This window comes from Octopus sinensis, linkage group LG3, assembly GCF_006345805.1.
Source record: "Octopus sinensis linkage group LG3, ASM634580v1, whole genome shotgun sequence".
Taxonomy (NCBI): domain Eukaryota; kingdom Metazoa; phylum Mollusca; class Cephalopoda; order Octopoda; family Octopodidae; genus Octopus; species Octopus sinensis.
Genome location: NC_042999.1, coordinates 37081401 through 37102803, shown reverse-complemented (window position 1 = coordinate 37102803; position 21403 = coordinate 37081401). Strand labels below are relative to the sequence as shown.

The 21403-nt window shown below is 38.6% G+C and overlaps 1 protein-coding gene across 1 annotated transcript in view; it reads right to left on the bottom strand.

Moving 5' to 3' along the window:
- The window catches only part of LOC115209794 (ribosome biogenesis protein BMS1 homolog), a 64650-nt gene that overhangs the window by 37192 nt on the left and 6055 nt on the right, over positions 1-21403 (bottom strand). The window contains exons 4-9 of the mRNA XM_029778333.2: positions 19060-19139; positions 16418-16606; positions 14087-14229; positions 9719-9840; positions 8434-8636; positions 2739-2854 (exon numbers count right to left, since the gene is read on the bottom strand). Coding sequence (XP_029634193.1) covers positions 2739-2854; positions 8434-8636; positions 9719-9840; positions 14087-14229; positions 16418-16606; positions 19060-19139 — 853 coding nt within the window. The remainder of the gene's footprint in view (positions 1-2738; positions 2855-8433; positions 8637-9718; positions 9841-14086; positions 14230-16417; positions 16607-19059; positions 19140-21403) is intronic.

The following is a 21403-nucleotide window of genomic DNA, read 5'->3' as shown; positions in this document are numbered from 1 at the left end:
AAAAAAAAAAAGGTTGGTATTTTATATACATTAGGTATTTACTTGACAATACTAGTATTTATTAAATGGCAATGTATCTTCTTTTATTTTTTTTTAATTCATCAATGAGTAAGCATTGCTTCAAGTCCCTAAATGAAACTCTGAAACCCACTGTGCTATAGAAGCATTGAATAGCTGAAAATCTTGCCATAGCATGGAATTCCCTAACATCATCATCATCATCGTTTAACGTCCGTTTTCCATTCTGGCATGGGTTGGACGGTTCAACTGGGGTCTGGGAAGCCAGAAGGCTGCACCAGACCCAGTCTGATCTGGCAGTGTTTCTACAGCTGGATGCCCTTCCTAACGCCAACCACTTTGTGAGTGTAGTGGGTGCTTTTTACATAACACCTGCACAGGTGCCAGACGAGGTTGGCAAACAACCACGATCGGATGGTGCTTTTTACGTGCCACCGGCACGGGGCCAGACGATGATGGCAACGGCCACAATCGGATGGTGCATTTTACGTGCCATCCGATTGTGGCCGTTGCCAGCCTCGTCTGGCCCCGTGCCAGTATTTCTTCAGGGAAGTCAATGGCATATAGGCTTTTATCATCATTTTTAACATCCACTTATCTAAGTTTGCATGAATTAGGCAGAATTTGATGAAGTATGATATTCTACAGCTGGATGCCCTTCCTGTTGCCAATCCTCATCTGTTTCCAAGCTAAGTAGTAGTTCACCATAGCTAGAAATGTTTTTCAAAGAAGACTGCGAACAACCTCACTTATATGACAGTGATGCTCATTTACAACCACCACATGATGTCTAGACAAGTGTAAACCTAAACACACGCAAATACACATCCACACGCGACAGGCATTTTTATCATTACTAGCCCATCTACCAAATTCACTCAAAAGGCTTTGGCCAACTCAAGACTATTGTAGAAGACACTTTCCCAAGTGCTATGTAGTAGGACTGAACCTAAGACCACATGTTTGGAGAGTTTCTTAACCACACAGCCATGCATATGCATGGAATTCAACATTACAGAACTCCACACCACAGCAATATTTTCAGAAACATGTTTCCATAATGCAGGGGATACCTGTAAGTAAACAGGGCTGTGGAACTGTACAGTTAATAAGAGAAAGATCATCCAACAATTTGAAACATAATAAACATCTAAATTTTCTATACTATAAATTCACCTATACCGTAAATCTTCGAGTATAGTCCGCCCTGGAGTATAATATACAGGGGATTTTTAGGGGGCTGTACTTCTGAAAAACCTAAACCTAGTGTATAATACACACCCCTTCTCTAACTTGAGTCAAGGAGGTCTATATAACGTCCTTGGTTTGTAAAAATGTATATGGTAACATGCTTTATTATTATTGCATATATAACAAAATGCAAACGTGTAGCTTTTTTTGTGCATTTTGTTTGCAGAAAATAAAGAAATAACAGTAATAACGTTTAATAAATGTTGCTTACTGCAAGTTATGGATGATTCTTTTATGACTTCATTGCTTTCAGGCTTAGCTTAATGTATTTTCGCGCCCGACATCACAAAATACATCTGAATAAACATTGCCGGACAGCAAATAGAGACTCGGACACTGCTCAGAAAACATTTTTCATTTTTAACCTCGTATATAGTACGCACTAGGGATTTTGACCTTTAAATTTTGGGGGGGAAATGCGGATTATACACGAGGATTTAAGGTACTTTTCTGTTTTTTTTATTCAACTGTTAATTTGTTTTAGTCACTGGATTGTTGCCACACTACCATGCTGGGGCATGGGCTTGTAGGGTTTAAATGAACAAATTGACCCCAGTACTTATTTCAACTCTGGTACTTATTCTATCACTATCTTTTACTGACTGGCTAAATTACAAGGGCATAAACCAACAATGGTTGTCAAGTGGTGGGAAAAGAAGGACAAACAAAAACACACTCACATATACATATATGACAGGCTTCCACACAGTTTCCATTTGCTTAATTCACTTCCAAAGTATTGATCAACCTGGAGTTATAGTTTAAGATACTAGCTCAAAGTGCTGCACGGTGAAACTGAACCCAAAACCCACATGCTTAACCCTTCAGCATTTAAACCGGCCACATCCGGCCCAAATTTTCTATTCTTTTATGTTCAAACCATCTAGATCTGGCCTCTCACACATATCCTACAATGACATCCTCAAAATAAACCATCACATCATCAAATTCTCAGTACTACACGATAATGCAGGATTAATTCAAAAACAATGTGAATGAAAAAGCATTATATTTGACAGAGTAATCATCATCATCATCATCGTTTAACGTCCGTTTTCCATGCTAGCATGGGTTGGACGATTTTGACTGAGGGTTGGCGAGCCAGATGGCCGCACCAGGCTCCAATCTTGATCTGGCAGAGTTTCTACAGCTGGATGCCCTTCCTAACGCCAACCACTCCGAGAGTGTAGTGGGTGCTTTTTACGTGCCACCGGCATGGGGGCCAGTCAGGCGGTACTGGTAATGACCTCGCTCGAATCTTTTACACGTGCCAGTGAAGCGACGTTAGTAACAATCATGCTCGAATGGTGCCCTTGTACGTGCCACGGGTACAGAAGCCAGTTGGCTGCTCTGGCAACGATCACGCTCAGATGGTGGGGTACAGAACTGAACGCTAAAGGGTTAACATACAAAAGCAGTGAAATACACACAAAGACATTTCATATTGTCATAACATAAAAGCTACTTACATAGGATCAAGAGACTGAATGGGTTCTGCATTTGTAAACATGGTGAAATGGCTAGCAGACATCTTCTTGTCAACAGTATTCTGAACACTCATTAAACTGGACAGCAAGGTGTTTGGCTACAAAATAAAGTACTTCATAAGTTAAAGTACGCAAGTAATTAGTAGAAAATGCATTTCATACAATGTTAAAAACTGAGAAGAGAAAACAGAACTTGAGTCTGATGCCCTTTAAGTGTTTGAATCATCATCATTTTAATGTCCACTTTTCCATTCCTGCGTAGATCAGACAGAATTTATTGAGGTGGATTTCCCATGGCCAACCCTTACCTACTTCCAAGTAGGTATTATTACTGCATGCCCAGATATGTTTTCACGAAAGATTGGAAATAAGGATATCATCATCATCATTGTTCGACCGTGGTCGAGACAATGGAATTTACCATGCTACGCCAGACTTCACGGTCCATCATGGCATTACGGAGGTCCTGTTGCTGGATGCCTGTATCCCTGGAGATTACATCAGGGTAGGGGAGTGTGCGCCCTCTGGTATTGCGAGTAGATGGCTTCCAGAGGAGAAGAGTAGAAATTACTTCTTTTTACTAAGGATATTGCTTACATGATGGTGACACCTGCTTACAACTATCACACAAAGTCAAGGCAAGAGACAGTCACACACACACACACACACACACACACACACACACACACACACACACGGTAGGTTTCCTTCAGTTTCCATCTGCCAAGTCCACTCACAAAGCTTTTGGTTGGCCCAAGGCTATACTAGAAGACACTTGCCCAAAGTTCACTAGGACTAAACCTGAAATCATGTGGCTGGGAAGCAAACTTCTTACTACACAGGTATGCATGAATATTAACGAGAAGCTTTATGAAAATAAACAAAAGATGAAGGCAGGTGGAATACAAACAAACAATTGTATTAGTATGGTGCTCAGGAATATAAATAAAACAAGTCTTTTACGTTTCGAGCCTACACTCTTCAACAGAAAGATACACAGAAAAGAAACACGGAGAGAAACAAGGAGAGAAAAAAAATGCATGCAGGGGCTAGCGAATCATCATGGCGATCTCATGTATAATGCATGAATATTATACAGATATAGTTTCAAAATCCATTGTTTAACTTTTTACAAATCAAATAACTGAATAAAAAATTAATCAAACTTTTAGTCAATCTTAGAAGCTATATAAATACAATTCATTCACAGCAACTAGGGATTAGTTTGTAGCACCATGAAGGAAAGACATTCATCCTCAAACCAGTTTCAAAATGTGCAGATAGTATTTGAAGCAAAAGAGCTGTTTTACCTCACAACAACAGTTTGATACCTGTGCTTCTTGTAAATCTACAGCTACAATATTCCATCAACACTATCTCTTTTTCTTTTTTTTTTTTTACTTGTTTCAGTCGTTTTGACTGCGGCCATGCTGGAGCACCGCCCTTAATCGAGCACTTCGACCCCGGGACTTATTCTTTGTAAGCCCAGTACTTATTCTATCAGTCTCTTTTGCCGAACCGTTAATTGACGGGGACATAAACACACCGGCATCGGTTGTCAAGCAATGCTAGGGGGACAAACACAGACACACAAACACATACATATATACATATGACGGGCTTCTTTCAGTTTCCGTCTACCAAATCCACTCACAAGGCTTTGGTCGGCCCGAGGCTATAGTAGAAGACACTTGCCCAAGGTGCCGCGCTGTGGGACTGAACCCAGAACCATGTGATTGGTAAGCAAGCTACTTACCACACAGCCACTCCTGCGCCTATATAATCATTATTTTGATAATATCAAATATTTTCATAGTAATAACGCATTTTACAGAACCAATACAGGTATTTTCCTTGAAACACCATGTGTTGTCAGCAATCAATTTTGTTTATGCTAAAGTTGTTTTGTATTTATGAAAATTTCACTAACATTTCTTTTTTAGTACACAATAGCCTCCCAACCTATGACTACTCATTAGATTTCCCACCATCTGCCATTCTCCTCTTGCAAATCTTGTGAACTTACCCACACCCTCTCCAGTTTATAAGCTACTCCCTATCACATCTGTTTCATCTTCTCCCTCATTCTCCCCCTCCCTCCCTACCCCTCTCTCTCTCCATTCTCTCTACACCTGAGGTAGCCATGTTTCCCATCTAATGCATAACTCCTTTTTTTCTGTTCCACAGTACGACTCCCCACCAGCCTCAGTTGAAGGGGTCTTGTCTTCAAAGTTTCTTAGTAACCTTACTGCTTCTGTTGTTACATAAAAAGTACCCACTGCACTCTGTAAAGTGGTTGTTGCCATTAGGAATGGCATTTCCCTAACATTGCAGAAACCATACCAAAACAGACAGCAGGGATTGGTGCGGTCTTCTGATATGCAAATTCCTGTGGAACCATCCAACACATGCCAGCATAGAAAATAGATGTTAGATGATGATGATGATGACAGCAATGACAACATCATCATCATTATCATTTAGCGTCCGCTTTCTATGCTCGCATGGGTTGGACGGTTCAACTGGGGTCTGGGAAGCCAGAAGGCTGCACCAGGCCCAGTCTGATCTGGCAATGTTTCTACGGCTGGATGCCCTTCCTAACACCAACCACTCCGTGAGTGTAGTGGGTGCCTTTTACGTGCCACCGGCACAGGTGCCAGACGGGGCTGGCAAACGGCCACGGTCGGATGGTGCTTTTTATGAGCGGGGAGACAATTTCAGAAGATCAATGTTCTAGGAAGAAAGGATTAGGCATAGTGTTTATCATGGGATTGCGGAGTGGGGAGACACAACAAAGCTGATTGGAGAAGAGACAAGTGGGTTGGAAATGCCCAAGTTGGGGGAAACATGACTTAGCCAGCTCTGAGGAGTAGAGGCTAATATAGTGTCAAACGAAAAGGTAGAGAGAGGAAAGAGCTTGCCAGTGAGACAAAGCCTAGAATGAGTCTGTGAGTGACTTTATGCCAATCAATTATGTGGTCCTTTTCTGGATGTGGCCTAAGATGTTTGTGTGTGCAGTAGCAGCACTATTCCAAATGTCTGAGCAATATTCCATAGTGGGCCTCATCAAGGATAGATGTATATAGAAGAGAGTACAAGAGGGTGATGAATGGGGAGAAAGTGAGAGAGAGCATGTGTGTGTGTGTTTATATATATATATATATATATATATAATTCAAAGAGTTAGAGGTTGTAAGTCAACTAACGGATAGTATCTATCCAATATACTGCTGGTAGAATACCCAATTATTAATACACAAGTGTTGGTTATTGCGTGGCAATTACATTACTGAACATAACAAACGGGCGAGGGTAACAAGTGAATCCCTGTGGGTAATGGGCAGAGGGTTATGGTCAGTCCCACCCCATTACCCACAGGGATTCAGCAACTTGTTAACCAAAAAGCAACAGAAACTAATACAGTATCTTGGTCACTAGCTGGAGATTCACTACCTTTAGTACCAACTGCTATCATAACTATTAATATAAAATTTCACCCCCGTAATGGGGACCACAATCTTAAGTCCTCAACTGTAAACATATTGTGTTTATATATGTGTGTATATTTATATGAAAGGAAAATACGAACCATTGCAGGAATCCACCATTCCTAATGCATGAAATATGTGTCTATGTATATGTATGTATGTATGTATGTATGTCGGTGGCACATAAAAAACACCATCCGAGCGTGGCCGTCTGCCAGCCACATCTGGCACCTGTGTCGGTGGCACATAAAAAACACCATCCGAGCATGGCCGTCTGCCAGCCTCGTCTGGCACCTGTGTCGGTGGCACATAAAATCACCCACTACACTCTCAGAGTGGTTGGCGTTAGGAAGGGCATCCAGCTGTAGAAACACTGCCAGATCTGACTGGCCTGGTGCAGCCTTCGGGCTTGCCAGACCCCAGTTGAACCGTCCAACCCATGCTAGCATGGAAAGCGGACGTTAAACGATGATGATGATGATGATATATATATATATCAAAATAGGCAACAAGAATGACTCCGGTAATTTGGTACAATCGTTTCGTACTACATCATTTTATTAAATGTTGCAAGTATTACAACAGATTTAAGATGCTGAGTAATGTTGTAATACTTACAACATTTAATAAAATGATGTAGTACGAAACGATTGTACCAAATTACCGGAGTCATTCTTGTTGCTTATTTTGATTATAATCACCCCATAAATTTTTATGGATAACACCATACAAAATTCTGGTGCATCTAAATTTTTGCTCAATGTATATATATATATATATGTGTGTGTGTGTGTGTGTGTGTGTGTGTGTGTATGTATATATTTCTCCTTTCATATACCTTTTCATTTCTACAAAACTGTACTCCTCTCAAACTTTATTGCTTACTTTGATTCTACCCTTATTTTCCTTCTTATTCTCTAATAAGAATATTGTACTACACCTACTAATAACTGATTCTATTGTATGTGTGTATGTGCGTATATGTATAGATGCATATATATATATATATATATGTATGTGTGTGTGTATATATGTGAGTGTACATATGTATATTTATATATACATAAATTAGCCCTCTGAACTTCTTAGACCCTCTTCTAAACTCTCTGACGAAGCCTACAGGCACACCCAAGTACCCTAATTTTATCTACCGATCACTACAGTTCACTGATCAGATGGAAATAACATGTGGGGTACTGTAACCTCATAGCAGAAACAGCCATAAGAAACTGCCCTTCTGTCTCTATTCTAGAAATTACTGGTACTTTATATGTAAAACACAATCTTTACACATGTATACATATTCTCAGAACTGTTTAAAATAAATAGAGATAGTATAATGTCTAACAGTTGATGCATACTACCTCTGGATCCCCTCCATTAACTTCTTGCCGTATATATATATATATATATATATTATATATATATATATATATATATAACAGGAAGGTTTACAAAAATAAACAAAAGACGAAGGCAGGTGGAGTACAAACAAACAAATGTATTAGTATGGCGCTCAGGAATAGAAATAAAACAAGTCTTTTACGTTTCGAGCCTACACTCTTCGACAGAAAGATACACAGAAAAGAAACAAGGAGAGAAAAAAATTGCGTGTAGGGGCTAACGATCCAACATGGCGTTACACACACACACACACATATATATATATATATATATATATACTGTATTTGATGGCATAAAAGATAGAACTCAATTTCTATAGCACTTAATCAGGAAAAAATTTTTAGCACATTAAAGCTTAACCCTTTCGTTACCATTTTCTATAGCGATGTTTGAACAAAAATTTTAATAATTTTATATTTTGTTGAATTTACCTGTATCTACCTGCAATTAGAGTCACTTTGTGACAAAAATTATGGTATAGAATTGGTTGAGAACCTTTCATTAAATTATCTTCCAAAAATCACATTAATATGTTGATAAATAAAAAAGTTATAGTTGTTTAATGAAACCAGACTAAATTTATGACTATGTTAGAAATTAATTGAAACACATAAGGGGTGTATTTTGGTCAGAAATATAGTAACGAAAAGGTTAAGGGAAACCCAAGTTCAAATATCAGACTCAGTCATTTCTGGAGACATCTTTTTAGGGAAAAAAAAGCGTTTCATTTACCATCAATAACATACATACGAACAATTCCAATGCAGAGTAAACCTGTTAATTACCTGCTCATCAGTTTTATTAGCGTCATCGTTTTGATCCATATCAATGTACACGGCATCTTTGTCATATATGATTCCTCCGACACCTGACATTGGAGCATAAATTGGTCTTTCTTTAACATTTAATGTTCTCTTTTTCGAGATGTCAGGAGTTGGGCAGGGATCAGGCAAGAATTGTACATCGTCAACAGAGTAATCACCACAGCCTGTAAATACAAAAATGAAAAAAACAAATTGAAAGGAACAGGGTAACTACTTTGTTCATTCTATCATTTGTTTTTCCATGTCAGCATAGGGTGGACAAAGACTTATCTGATGCTTCATTTTACAGCTGGATGACCTTCCTGTCATCAACCTTTAACTAGTATTTCAAGGGATTTTTACTTTTTTTAAATTCCACTGGATTTTGAAAGCACAGAGCAACCAGTTGTAACATCAATGCAGAATATAAACATTGAAAGAACATTTTGCTCAGCTGAGAACAAGCAAAGCCATAAACTGTCAACATTCACATGCATACACATGGACTAGATAGAGAGAGAGAAAGAGAGAGAGGTATGAATAAGAATAAATAGAGAGAGAGAGGTTGTATCCCAATCACATGTCTTATAGTATAGCCCCAGACTGACCAAAGCCTTGTGAGTGGACATTGTAGATAATCTGAAAGAAACCAATCATGTGTGTGTATATTAATAGACAGTATATTAATATATCAAATTCGATGACTGGCATCCGTACTAGCGGGGCACAAAGAGCACCATACGAGTGTGATCGTTGACAGAGTGGCTAACTGGCTTCCGTACCAGTGGCACGTAAAAAGCACCATTCAAGTGTGATCGTTACCAGCATCGCCTTACTGGCACTTGTGCCCCGTGCTAGTAGGGTACTAAGAGTACCATCCAAGTGTGATCGTTGCCAGAGCAGCTAACTGGCTTCCGTGCCAGTGGCACGTAAAAAGCACCATTCAAGCATGATCGTTACCAGCGTCGCCTTACTGGCACTTGAGCCGATGGCACATGAAAAAACATTTGAGCGAGGTCGTTGCCAGTACTGCATGACTGGCCCCCGTGCTGGTGGCACGTAAAAGCACCCACTACACTCTCGGAGTGGTTGGCGTTAGGAAGGGCATCCAGCTGTAGAAACTCTGCCAGATCAAGATTGGAGCCTGGTGCAGCCAACTGGTTCGCCAACCCTCAGTCAAATCGTCCAACCCATGCTAGTATGGAAAGTGGATGTTAAACAATGATGATGATGATGATGTGTGTGTATATATTAATAGACAGTATACCTGGGATATGAACTTTTGTTGTGTTTTTCATGGGAGTTCCACGTAAATATCCATACAAAGAAACGTTTCTATCACATTTAGGGTTGACTCTCAAAGATTCTCTGTTCGTAATGTCTTCTAATCTGTGAACAGTAAAATATAAACATGTTTCAATTATCAAATAAAACATTACCAAATATATGTTGCTAAAAGTGACACAAAATAGACCGTTCCTATAAAGTTATGAAGTTAAAACTACTAACCTCACAGCCATGAATTTTATTCAACTTGAGAGAGAGAGAGAAATTATGTTGAAACTTTTTATTACTAAAGTGTAACTGAGCAAGGGACATAATCCTGCTCGTTTTCGTTTGCATAACTGGAAAAGAAGCCCCTCAACTACTTCATAGTTGAATCATCATCATCATCGTTTAACGTCCGTTTTCCATGCTAGCATGGGTTGGACGGTTCAACTGGGATCTGGGAAGCTAGAAGGCAGCGCCAGGTCCAGTCTGATCTGGCAGTGTTTCTACAGCTGGATGCCCTTCCTAACGCCAACCACTCCGAGAGTGTAGTGGGTGTTTTTTATGTGCCACCTGAGAAAAATAACCCTATCTATAATAGGAAGGGAAGATAAAGTAAAATAGAAACAAAATTAAAATAAAATTTATTTACAAACAGTAATTTACTGCGAATTCCCTGTTAACAATGATCTGTGTTGGATGAATCAGATTTCTAAAATTGTCCAAAAGATCAAAGGTGTTTTAACATCACTGAGTTAGCCGTTGGTCAGTCACTCACCAGCTCCCTATTTAAAGATTCATATGGATGTGTTACATCCACATTTACAGTTTGTATCTCCTATCCGAAACTCCATCTTATCCAAAACATTCCTATGCTGGAAGATCACTGGCACCAGTAAAAAGATTCGAGTGAGGTCATTGCCAGTACCGCCTGACTGGTGGCACGTAAAAAGCACCCATTACACTCTCAGAGTGGTTGGCGTTAGGAAGGGCATCCAGCTGTAGAAACTCTGCCAGATCACGATTGGAGCCTGGTTCGCCAGCCCTCAGTCAAAATCGTCCAACCCATGCTAGCATGGAAAGCGGACTTTAAATGATGATGATGATGATGATGAAGCTGTTCAGAGATATGTAACCAGACAAATACCGTCTGTCTGTCACTTACTATATCTTGGAAGTTTTGCTTCTCTAGGCATCAGGACACTAAATTTATGACAATTAGCAGCTGACTTGATAGAAGCCCACAAGATTATGTCCAATCTTTCCAACAACAATTTTGGCCACCTTTTTGAATTCAATATTTCTACCACTTGTGGATGATATGCTTATAAAACTCAAAAAACAGCACGCGCTCATATTTTCATGCTGAGATTACCCAGTCAGTGGTTAGCTGTCAAGACACTGCATCCTTCAAAAATTTCATGCTTCATAAAATTTGCCAACGCTATTCCTAGCATGTTTATGCACCATTCCTCGTTATACTCTTTTAATATATACTTAGTCTTTTTGTTTTATTCCATGAACTGTAAATGTACTACTAGCTATCACTTCTTTAACTTATGTCTACTTTCTGTCTCTTCTTTTAACCTTCCCAATGAATTGTAGTGCACCTCGCCTGGCACCTGTGCCGGTGGCACGTAAAAAGCACCCACTACATTCACGGAGTGGTTGGCGTTAGGAAGGGCATCCAGCTGTAGAAACACTGCCAGATCAGACTGGAGCCTGGTGCAGCCTTCTGGCTTCCCAGATCCCCGGTCAAACCGTCCAACCCATGCTAGCATGGAAAGCGGACGTTAAACGATGATGATGATGATGATGTAATTAGCAGTCTCACTCTCTCTTTCTCTATTGATCTATCTACTTTTCTTTGTGTGTGCGTGTGTGTTTGTGTCCCGAAGGGAAATAACTGATCTTGTTAGATTAATCTCACTTGGTTACTTACTAACTAGAGTATTTCCTGTCATATACCAGGTAACATTAGGAATATAATTTTGCCACTGTTGGAGTAATGTTACATCAAGTAACGTTACGTCTGTTAATATTAAACAAAACTATTGATTGTTAGCGAATTTGGCGAAATACTTAGAAGCATTTCATCCAGTTCTTTACGTTTGGGGTTCTTCAGGAAACATTTTTTCATGCTGAGAGTTGCTGAAGCATGGAACAAAGTGCCGTCATCAGTTGTTAGTTGTCGGAGCACTACATCCTTCAAAACTTCCATGCTTCCTGAGATTCGCCAACACTACACTTGATTTTCTCCCCTCCATACACACACAAGCATGTATCTGACTCATACATTGTTCGCTTTCCAGACATTTCTACATTACTGCATGTACTTTATATGCACTTTCTGACAAGTTGTGGTGCACCTGAGCACTGTATACAATAATTTTATTATTATTATATAAATTCTGCTGGGATCGTTTCATCCTTTCAGGGTCAATAAAATAAGTACCAGTTGAACACTGGGGCTGACATAATCAACTTACCAGCTCTCTTAAAATTGCTGATCTTGTGCAAAAATTTGAAACAATTAGTATTATTATTGCTTACATGTACCCTATCCCAAATATACAAAAGCAGTTTTTTAAGAATTTTATCATTCATTCCATTATTTTGCATAATCACCATGAAATTTGAATAAAATAGAACCATCATCATTTAACATCCATGTTCCATGCTAGCATGGATTGGAAAAGACCAATGTGTCCAAGGACTGCATCGAGCTCTAATGTCTACTTTGGCATGGTTTTTATAGCTGAGTGCCCTTCCTAAAGCCAACCACTTTACAGTGTGAACTATTTATCTATGTAACTTCCGCAGTAAAAGTATATTCCCAAAATCACTCCCCTCAAGAATGAATATATGCAATAACGACATTTAAACTCATAAAATATCTGTTATTAGAAAAATGCATTAATTCATATTAATAAGCATTTTCATAAAACAGTCATATACTCATATAAATACCCCCCCCCATGAAACAGATAATAGATTCAACTTGTAGACAATCTGCCATTGAACTTACAATGAATCCTTACCCTCAATTAAAAAGACCACCTTCGGTCATGAATGACTACGGGACTGCACCTAGAAAATTCCCCTCTGAGGCACACAAGTCCAGGCAAGGTTGTTTTATGGAAGACCAGCAGTCACCCATGCATACCAGTCCACCCTCTCCACACCACTGACATTATCCAAGGGAAAGGCAAAGGTCAATACAGCTTGACACTAATGATGTCGCAACTCATTCCTACAGCTAAGTGAACTGGAGCAATGTGAAATAAAGGGAATCAAATTAATTCCCTAATGATTGTGAGCTTGATGCTCTAACCACTGAGCCATGCACCTTCATTTCCTCAATTAGATATATACCAATTATACATTTAAATTGTGAAATATCCCATTATATTATGTGTGTGTATCAATAAGCATAGCACATTAAATGCCAGACTACTATAAACATAGGATAATTTCATTTCTTACATGAAAAGAAAAGATCACCAAGCATAGATTGGCATATTTCGGTCATATTTTGCAGAGAAAATCCCTGGAGAAGGACATCATGCTCGGAATGGTCAGTGGCAAGAGAGGAAGAGGCCGACCAAGAACCCGCTGGCTTGACACCATCAAGAGTGATACCGGAATGGACATAGCCAATCTGAAAGAAGTGGCCCAGGATAGAACTGACTGGAGGACACTGATCCAACGAGTAACCGAGAGTCGACTTCGACTGAGCAGATAGATAGATAGACATGAAATTTTCTTACATAACTTTTCCAAAGAGTTTCAATAGTGTGCTAATAAACCAAATATGCATCTGTTAACACTTCAGCATTCAGATTACTCTGTCAAATGTAATGTTTATTTATTCACATTGTCTTGAATTAATCATGTGTTGTCTTATAGCTTTGAGATTTTGATGTGATTTTATTTTTAGAATGATGTTGTAGAGTAAGATGAATCTGGCCAGTATGAACATAAAATAGGCAGAATATTTGGGCCTGATACAGCTGGTTTAAATGCTAAAGAGTTAAGAAGAATTACGACTCTTCAGCCAGGAAAAAGGCCAGATATTCTGCTAGAGAGAGTTAAGAAGAATTATGACTCTTCAGCCAGGAAAAAAGGCCAGATATTCTGAGTGAGTGAGAGAGAGAGTGAGTGAGTGAGTGAGTGCGTGTGTGTGTGCGTGAGTGTGTGTATCAATCTATCTGTCTATGAATGCTTGTATCTGTGTGTTGCATGTGTGGCCTGGGGTAGTTATATCCCAAAGATCTCAACAAATCCAAAACAATGCCCAATCAGGATTTTAGGCATCTTCATTTCAATACAGTTTAATTAATTACTTAAGAAATATCAAACTGACCTGTCAACAAGCAAATAGGGATGACTGATTTTCCACTGCAGAGGACGGAATTTCATAATAGAAATAAATCTGCAAAGATTATGAACTTCCTGACTTTGATATTCTTCATTCACTACTCCAGATAAATAGAATAATTTGGCACCCTAAAAAGCAAAAATATACATTGAAATTTAGCATTGCTTTACTCTAAAATTGGGGTCGGTTTATGAATTTTAGGTATGAAAAGAGAAAGGCAAAATTTCAAACATTGAAATAAAATTTAAGATCTTTTTGTCATTTCTCTTGCTCAATCAATTCTCACGACTCACAAACACCATCATCATTTAACCCTTAACTGGTACCATGGGGTCAATATGACCCCAGCCTTATTCAAAACACTAGGTAATCCAAACAGTCAGATTTTATGATTAAATATTCCACCCAATTTTTTTCATGTTCTTATTACCCGTTTACACTCTTGCAATTTTGTCTCCATTATTATTATTATTATTATTATGATTACATGTTTTGGTTATCGATTTCACTGACCACTCTGCACGCACAGCACAGATTGGAGTCACTTCAAACATCTCAAGATGTGAAACAGATCATTTGCTGCTGTGGAATTTTACCAGAAGCACCACCCAGAATCGTTCATCACAATGCAAGAGATGTTTCAATTGCCCCAGATCAAAGGACAAGAAAACCAGATTCATCTGCAGTGGATACAATAATTCCATGCATGAAGAGCAGAGCAAGACGGTCTGCAATTAGCGCCAAGATTAAAAAATTTACACATAAAATGCTGTAATACATAATTCAGACAATAAACACTGTTTGATAAGCCCCGTTGTACTAATGGTTCTGCAGAAGATACAGAGTGACTCAAGGGGATGCAGCAAGGCTTGAGTACCACTGCAAAGGGTTCAGCTGAAGAAATGAACCCCACTATTTATATATATATTTTTTACTGTTTATATGTTTGTACTGTCATTACCGTCTTGCTTTTTTTTACCCCTCTGCGAAAAGATCTCAGAATTTTAATTGATTTGCTTTTCGCGGGAAGGAAGTTTTCTTCGAAGTATACGTCTCGCTTTTATCCTTCGAAACGTTTAGTAGATGAAACCTTAGCGACTGAAGAAGGGGATTTTTCGTTGTGCTTATTGTCCTGTATCTCTCTTTTTTTTTTGCTTGTCTTGTTCCTTGGTTTGTGTCTATGTGTTTCGTCTCTCTATGTGTTCGACGTCTTTTTGGTGTCCTGTACACATATATGCGTGTATATGTACATGTAGAGGTAGGTACGTACATATATGTTTATATATATGCATATGTTCTATTTTATTAACATATATATATATATATATATATATATATATATAAACACCAGAACATGGTGTTTGCTGAATTTTCTCTGGAGAACATTCTTTTCTTTGTGGTTAGATCGTATGCGATCTTCTTCTAGCGTATTGGTTATCCACCTAGTGGTTTATCCCTAAATATACACATGTATTGAAATTTTTTCTGATTTTTCAGATTTTTTTATATATGCTAGGCTACTGGTTTTAAATTGATATTAATTAAATTAATATTCAATTTATCTCCCTCGTTATTTAAATTTTATATATATACTAGCAGTATCGCCCGGCATTGCTCGGGTTTGTAAGGGAAATAACTATATAAGCATTTTTAGAGAGTTACTTCCTTTATAGATGCCAATTCGGGCTTTCTTAGCCATTTCTGTTTTGGTGTCTTCAAGCCATGAAGTCGTTCTAAAAGAACGCTGGTCTCCTTGACAACGCTTTACGACGTTGATTTCCTTAAACTCCCTTCCCCACAGCTTCACGAGGGAGGGAAGAAGGGGGAGAAGCAAACAGGTGCAGGTGTGACCATGGACGCCAACTCCGCCGCCATCGACACACGGAAAATTATGCATTAAAATGGAATAAAAAATGATGTTAAATTATTTTTTAAATCGTAGACTCATCGTAGACGCGCGCCAATACTCAGACGGGCTCGATATGAATCACGACTATAAGATACCTGAATTTGGTTAAACTGCACCGCAAAATGTAGGAGTAGTTAGGAATCTAAATCGAAGGGGACAGACACTCACACAACTACAGTTTTATATATATATATATATATATATATATATATTATATATATATATATATAATATATATATATATAACAGGCTTCCACACAGTTTCCATATACCAAATTCACTCGAAAGGCATTGGTCAGTCTAGGTCTATAGAAGCACTTGCCCAAGGTGCCATGCAGTGAGACTGAACCTGAAATCACATGGTCACAAAGTGAGATTCTTAACCACACAGCCATAGTAGAATTTACCTGATAAATTTCTGTCCAAAACCTAGTTTTTAGTCGCTTTTTAATTTTTTTCATTTGTTTCCCATCACGGAAAGTATCCAAATGAGTAAGAACTCCCATCACACGTGGAAATCCGTGTACTTGACATATGTTAAGGAATTCGAATATTTCCATCTCAAATCCAAAACTGGCATCAACCAAAAGCAAAACCTGAAGAAAATCAAAAAGAACTTCATGTAATAAACAATCACATGTGAGGATAGACCAGTATTTCCCAAACTTTTTAATGTTTGGAGGAACATTTGAAATACATGCCAGGTCTCAAGGAACCTCTACATAAATATTATTATAAATCTAGAACAGGAGTTCTCAACTATGTTTTGTCCGTGAACCTTTTGATTCTTATTTTCCTTGAGTGGACCTCCATAGCCATTTGATGTTTAAAAAATCCTATTATATTTTTATAATTAAATATTTTGTATATTGTGGACATATAACCAATAAACATTACTAGGCTGAAGCACAATTTTTTCATGGTCCCTGAAAAATTACTTTGGACCCTAATCTATTACATTGCATCCATGGACCCCCAAAATCTTATATGAACCCCCAGAGTCCATGTAGACCCTGGTTGAAAACTGCTGATCTACAGTAATCTTTATTTTTCTTTCATTGGGTTGAAATGCATAAGAGATTAAACAAATTATAAAACTATCTTATAAAGGTTTTATCATCTAATATCTATGTTCCATGGTGACATGGATTGCTGAGATGCTGAGACCCCCTTCAGTCATGAATGACCACGGGATTGCACCTAGAAAGTTACCCTTCCAGGCAAGGTTGTTTATGAAGACCAGCAGTTGCCCATGCATACCGGCCTCCCTTCTCCACGCCACCAGTGTTATCCAAGAGAAAGGCAAAGGCCGATACAGCCTGGCACCTGCGACATCGCAACTCATTTCTACAGCTGAGTGAACTGGAGCAACATGAAATAAAGTGTCTTGCTCAAGAACACAACACGCAGTTGTTAAAGTTTTTAAGCAATACATTGACTACGCTTCTACAATACACAAAATATTTTAATTTTTCATTCAATTCCAAATATTTAATTATTAAAATATAATAGGATTCTTTTTAACATGGGGGTCCAGTAGAATAAAATAGGAATGAAAGGGGTCCATAGGGAAAAAAGTTGAGAACTACTAGGTAAAACTGAGCTAAATCAGATGCCAGAAAGAAGGTTGATACCAACCCACCTGAGACCAGCCTTGGTTCTAATGATACAAACTCGCATTTTTAAAGTGTTCTAAATTAAAACCTTCCACCAAAATTCCAAGTTAATCTATGTTCAAAACAGTAGCTTAATAATTAAAAAGTTATTTTAGTAAATTTTTCATTTTCAGAATTAACTGAAACAAAGATAGCTTATTTCAATAGAAATATGGTAACAGAAGTGTTGAGAAATGTTGTCTTAACCAACATCTTGTTTAGACTAAATTCTCCTCCAATTTCATATTCTGCTATCATTTTTCCAGTTGGGTCACTTCACAATCCAGAGAGGCTATGTAGTAAATTATGCTGTGTGTGTACAATTCTTTCTACTTTTATTCTTTTACTTGTTTCAGTCATTTGACTGGGGCCATGCTGGAGCACCGCCTTTAGTTGAGCAAATTGACCCCAGGACTTATTCGGTGGATGCCTAGTACTTATTCTATCAATCTCTTTTGCCGAACCGCTAAGTTATGGAGACGTAAACACACCACCATCGGTTGTCAAGCGATGTTGCAAGGACAAACACAGATACACAAACATATAAACACATAAATATATATATATACGATGGACTTCTTTCAGTTTCCATCTACCAAATCCACTCACAAGGCTTTGGTCGGCCTGAAGATATAGTAGAAGACACTTGCCCAAGGTGCCCCACAGTGGGACTGAACTCGGAACCATGTGGTTGGTAAGCAAGCTACTTACCACACAGCCACTCCTGCGCCTGTAGGTACAAGATTAAAAATTTAGGGGGAAAGTACATTGACCCTAATGCTCAACTGAAAGTTAACCTTAGCATTTGAATGTAAAGTCTGAAAAAATGCACAAAACATTTTGTCCAGTGTGCTAACTGTTTTGCCAGCTGTGTGTGTATAATCATCATCATCATTTAGCGTCCGCTTTCCATGCTAGCATGGGTTGGACGGTTCACTGGGGTCTCGAAAGCCAGAAGGCTGCACCAGGCCCAGTCTGATCTGGCAATGTTTCTATGGCTGGATGTGCCCTTCCTAACGCCAACCACTCCGTGAGTGTAGTGGGTGCTTTTTACGTGCCACCGGCACAGGTGCCAGATGGGGCTGGCAAACGGCCACGGTCGAATGGTGCTTTTCATGTGCCACCGGCACGGGGGCCAGGCGAGACTGGCAGCGGCCACGATCGGATGGTGCTTTTTACGTGCCACCGGCACGGAGGCACGGAGGCGCGGCGCTGGCAATGGTCACATAATAAAATTACAAATATAAAATTTGACTAAAAAATGCATTTGCATATAAATAGTCTACTGCACTTTTTCTTGGTACACCTAGTAACCTCTCAGGAAACCCTGGTTAGGAAACACTGTGTTAGGTTATATTGTTACAATTGAGAGAAAATGATAAAAATGTACATACCAAATCTGCAACTTTTGCAATATCTATCATGCAGTTGATATCACTGTTACACTCTATCAGTGTTAATCTACGTTGTTTACCTAGTAAATAATGTAAAACAGAGTTCAAGTCTTAACAAGTTAAAATATGAAAAATGAATATTACACGGAAAAATGAATATTACACGGAAATTCTAAATGAGAAACGTTATCTGAAATAATACATAACTGAAAGATTAGTATATGTAGCTATTGTAAGCTATATTACTCAAGTTGGGAATAATTGTTTAGACATAGACAGAGCCTCTTGACACAGTTATCATATGATTTCTAATAATAGCTTTATGTCAAACTAGCAGTATCACCCGGCGTTGCTCGGGTTTGTAAGGGAAATAACTATATAAGCATTTTTAGAGATGTAAAGTATAATAGCCATCTCAATATGGCTAACCACAAAGGGGGGGGTTGTTACTGTAGCTTTTTACGTTGAGATTTAATAATAAATTTTTAGAGAGTTACTTCCCTTATATATGCCAAAAATGCATTAAAAATAGGGAAAATTGATGGTAAATTCTGTTTTAAAATCGTAGACGCGCGCTAATACCCAGAAGGGCTCGATATGAATCACGACTAAAAGATACCCGGTTTTGGTTAAACTGCACCGCAAAATGTGGGAGTAGTTAGGAATCTAAATCGTAGGAGACAGACAGCACACAACCTCACTTTTATAAATTTTTTTTTAAATCGTAGACTCATCGTAGACGCACACTAATACCCAGAAGGGCTCAATATGAATCATGACTAAAAGATACCCGGTTTTGGTTAAATTGCACCGCAAAATGTGGGAGTAGTTAGGTATCTAAATCGTAGGAGACAGACAGCACACAACCTCACTTTTATAAATTTTTTTTTAAATCGTAGACTCATCGTAGACGCACGCTAATACCCAGAAGGGCTCAATATGAATCATGACTAAAAGATACCCGGTTTTGGTTAAACTGCACCGCAAAATGTGGAAGTAGTTAGGAATCTAAATCGTAGGAGACAGACAGCACACAACCTCACTTTTATAAATTTTTTTTTAAATCGTAGACTCATGCTAATACCCAGAAGGGCTCAATATGAATCATGACTAAAAGATACCCGGTTTTGGTTAAACTGCACCGCAAAATGTGGGAGTAGTTAGGAATCTAAATCGTAGGAGACAGACAGCACACAACCTCACTTTTATAAATTTTTTTTTAAATTGTAGACTCACGCTAATACCCAGAAGGGCTCAATATGAATCATGACTAAAAGATACCCGGTTTTGGTTAAACTGCACCGCAAAATGTGCGAGTAGTTAGGAATCTAAATCGTAGGAGACAGACAGCACACAACCTCACTTTTATATATAAAGATATGAAAGATCAAAACAAAGTGAGATTAACAAAGCAATGGCCGTAAAAAAATTCCTCAGTAAATGGTAACTAAAACAGTCCTAAATGTAGTCACATATGAGTTGCTACCATAGAAGGGAACTATAAACAATTACAGATTAGGCAGCTGAATAAGAAATAAAAAAAACAATTGAGGCCAAACAAAATTAACCCTATAGCATTTAAACCGGCCATTTCCGGACAAAAGTATTCTGCCTGTTTTATGTTCAAACTGGCCAGATCTGGTCTCTCACACCAATCCTACAATACCGTTTTAAAAATTAACAGCTACCTCATCAGAATCTCATAGCTACAAGATAATGCATGATTAGTTCAAAACAATGTGGATGAAAAAGCATTAATTTTGGCAGAATAATGCGAACACTAAAGGGTTAAGCTGGTAAAGGTCTCTGATAGAGATCTGTAATTCAGTAAGTATTGTGACAGATAAGATTGAATACATCACACTTGAAGATGACAGATGGCAGAAGTAGAGTCAGGATCAAAAATTTACTTAGTAAGAAAATTATGACTTTAATTATTATCAGCCAAGACAGTTCAGTCGCTGAAGCTGTCACAAAGAAAGTTGAGTGTTAAAGGGATTAATTTTATGCAGATAATGTTTTTCACCACCATCACCATCATCATTTAACATTCACTTATTTCATGCTTGCATTGGTCAGAAGGAATTTGCTGAGGCGAAGTTTCCACAGCTGGATGCCCTTCCTGTCACCAATCGTCACCTATTTCCAAGCATGTGGAGGCGCAATGGCCCAGTGGTTAGAGCAGCGGACTCGCGGTCATAGGATCGCGGTTTCGATTCCAGACGGGCGTGTGAGTGTTTATTGAGCGAAAACACCTAAAGCTCCACGAGCTCCGGCAGGGGATGGTGGTGATCCCTGCTGTACTCTTTCACTACAACTTTCTCTCACTCTTACTTCCTGTTTC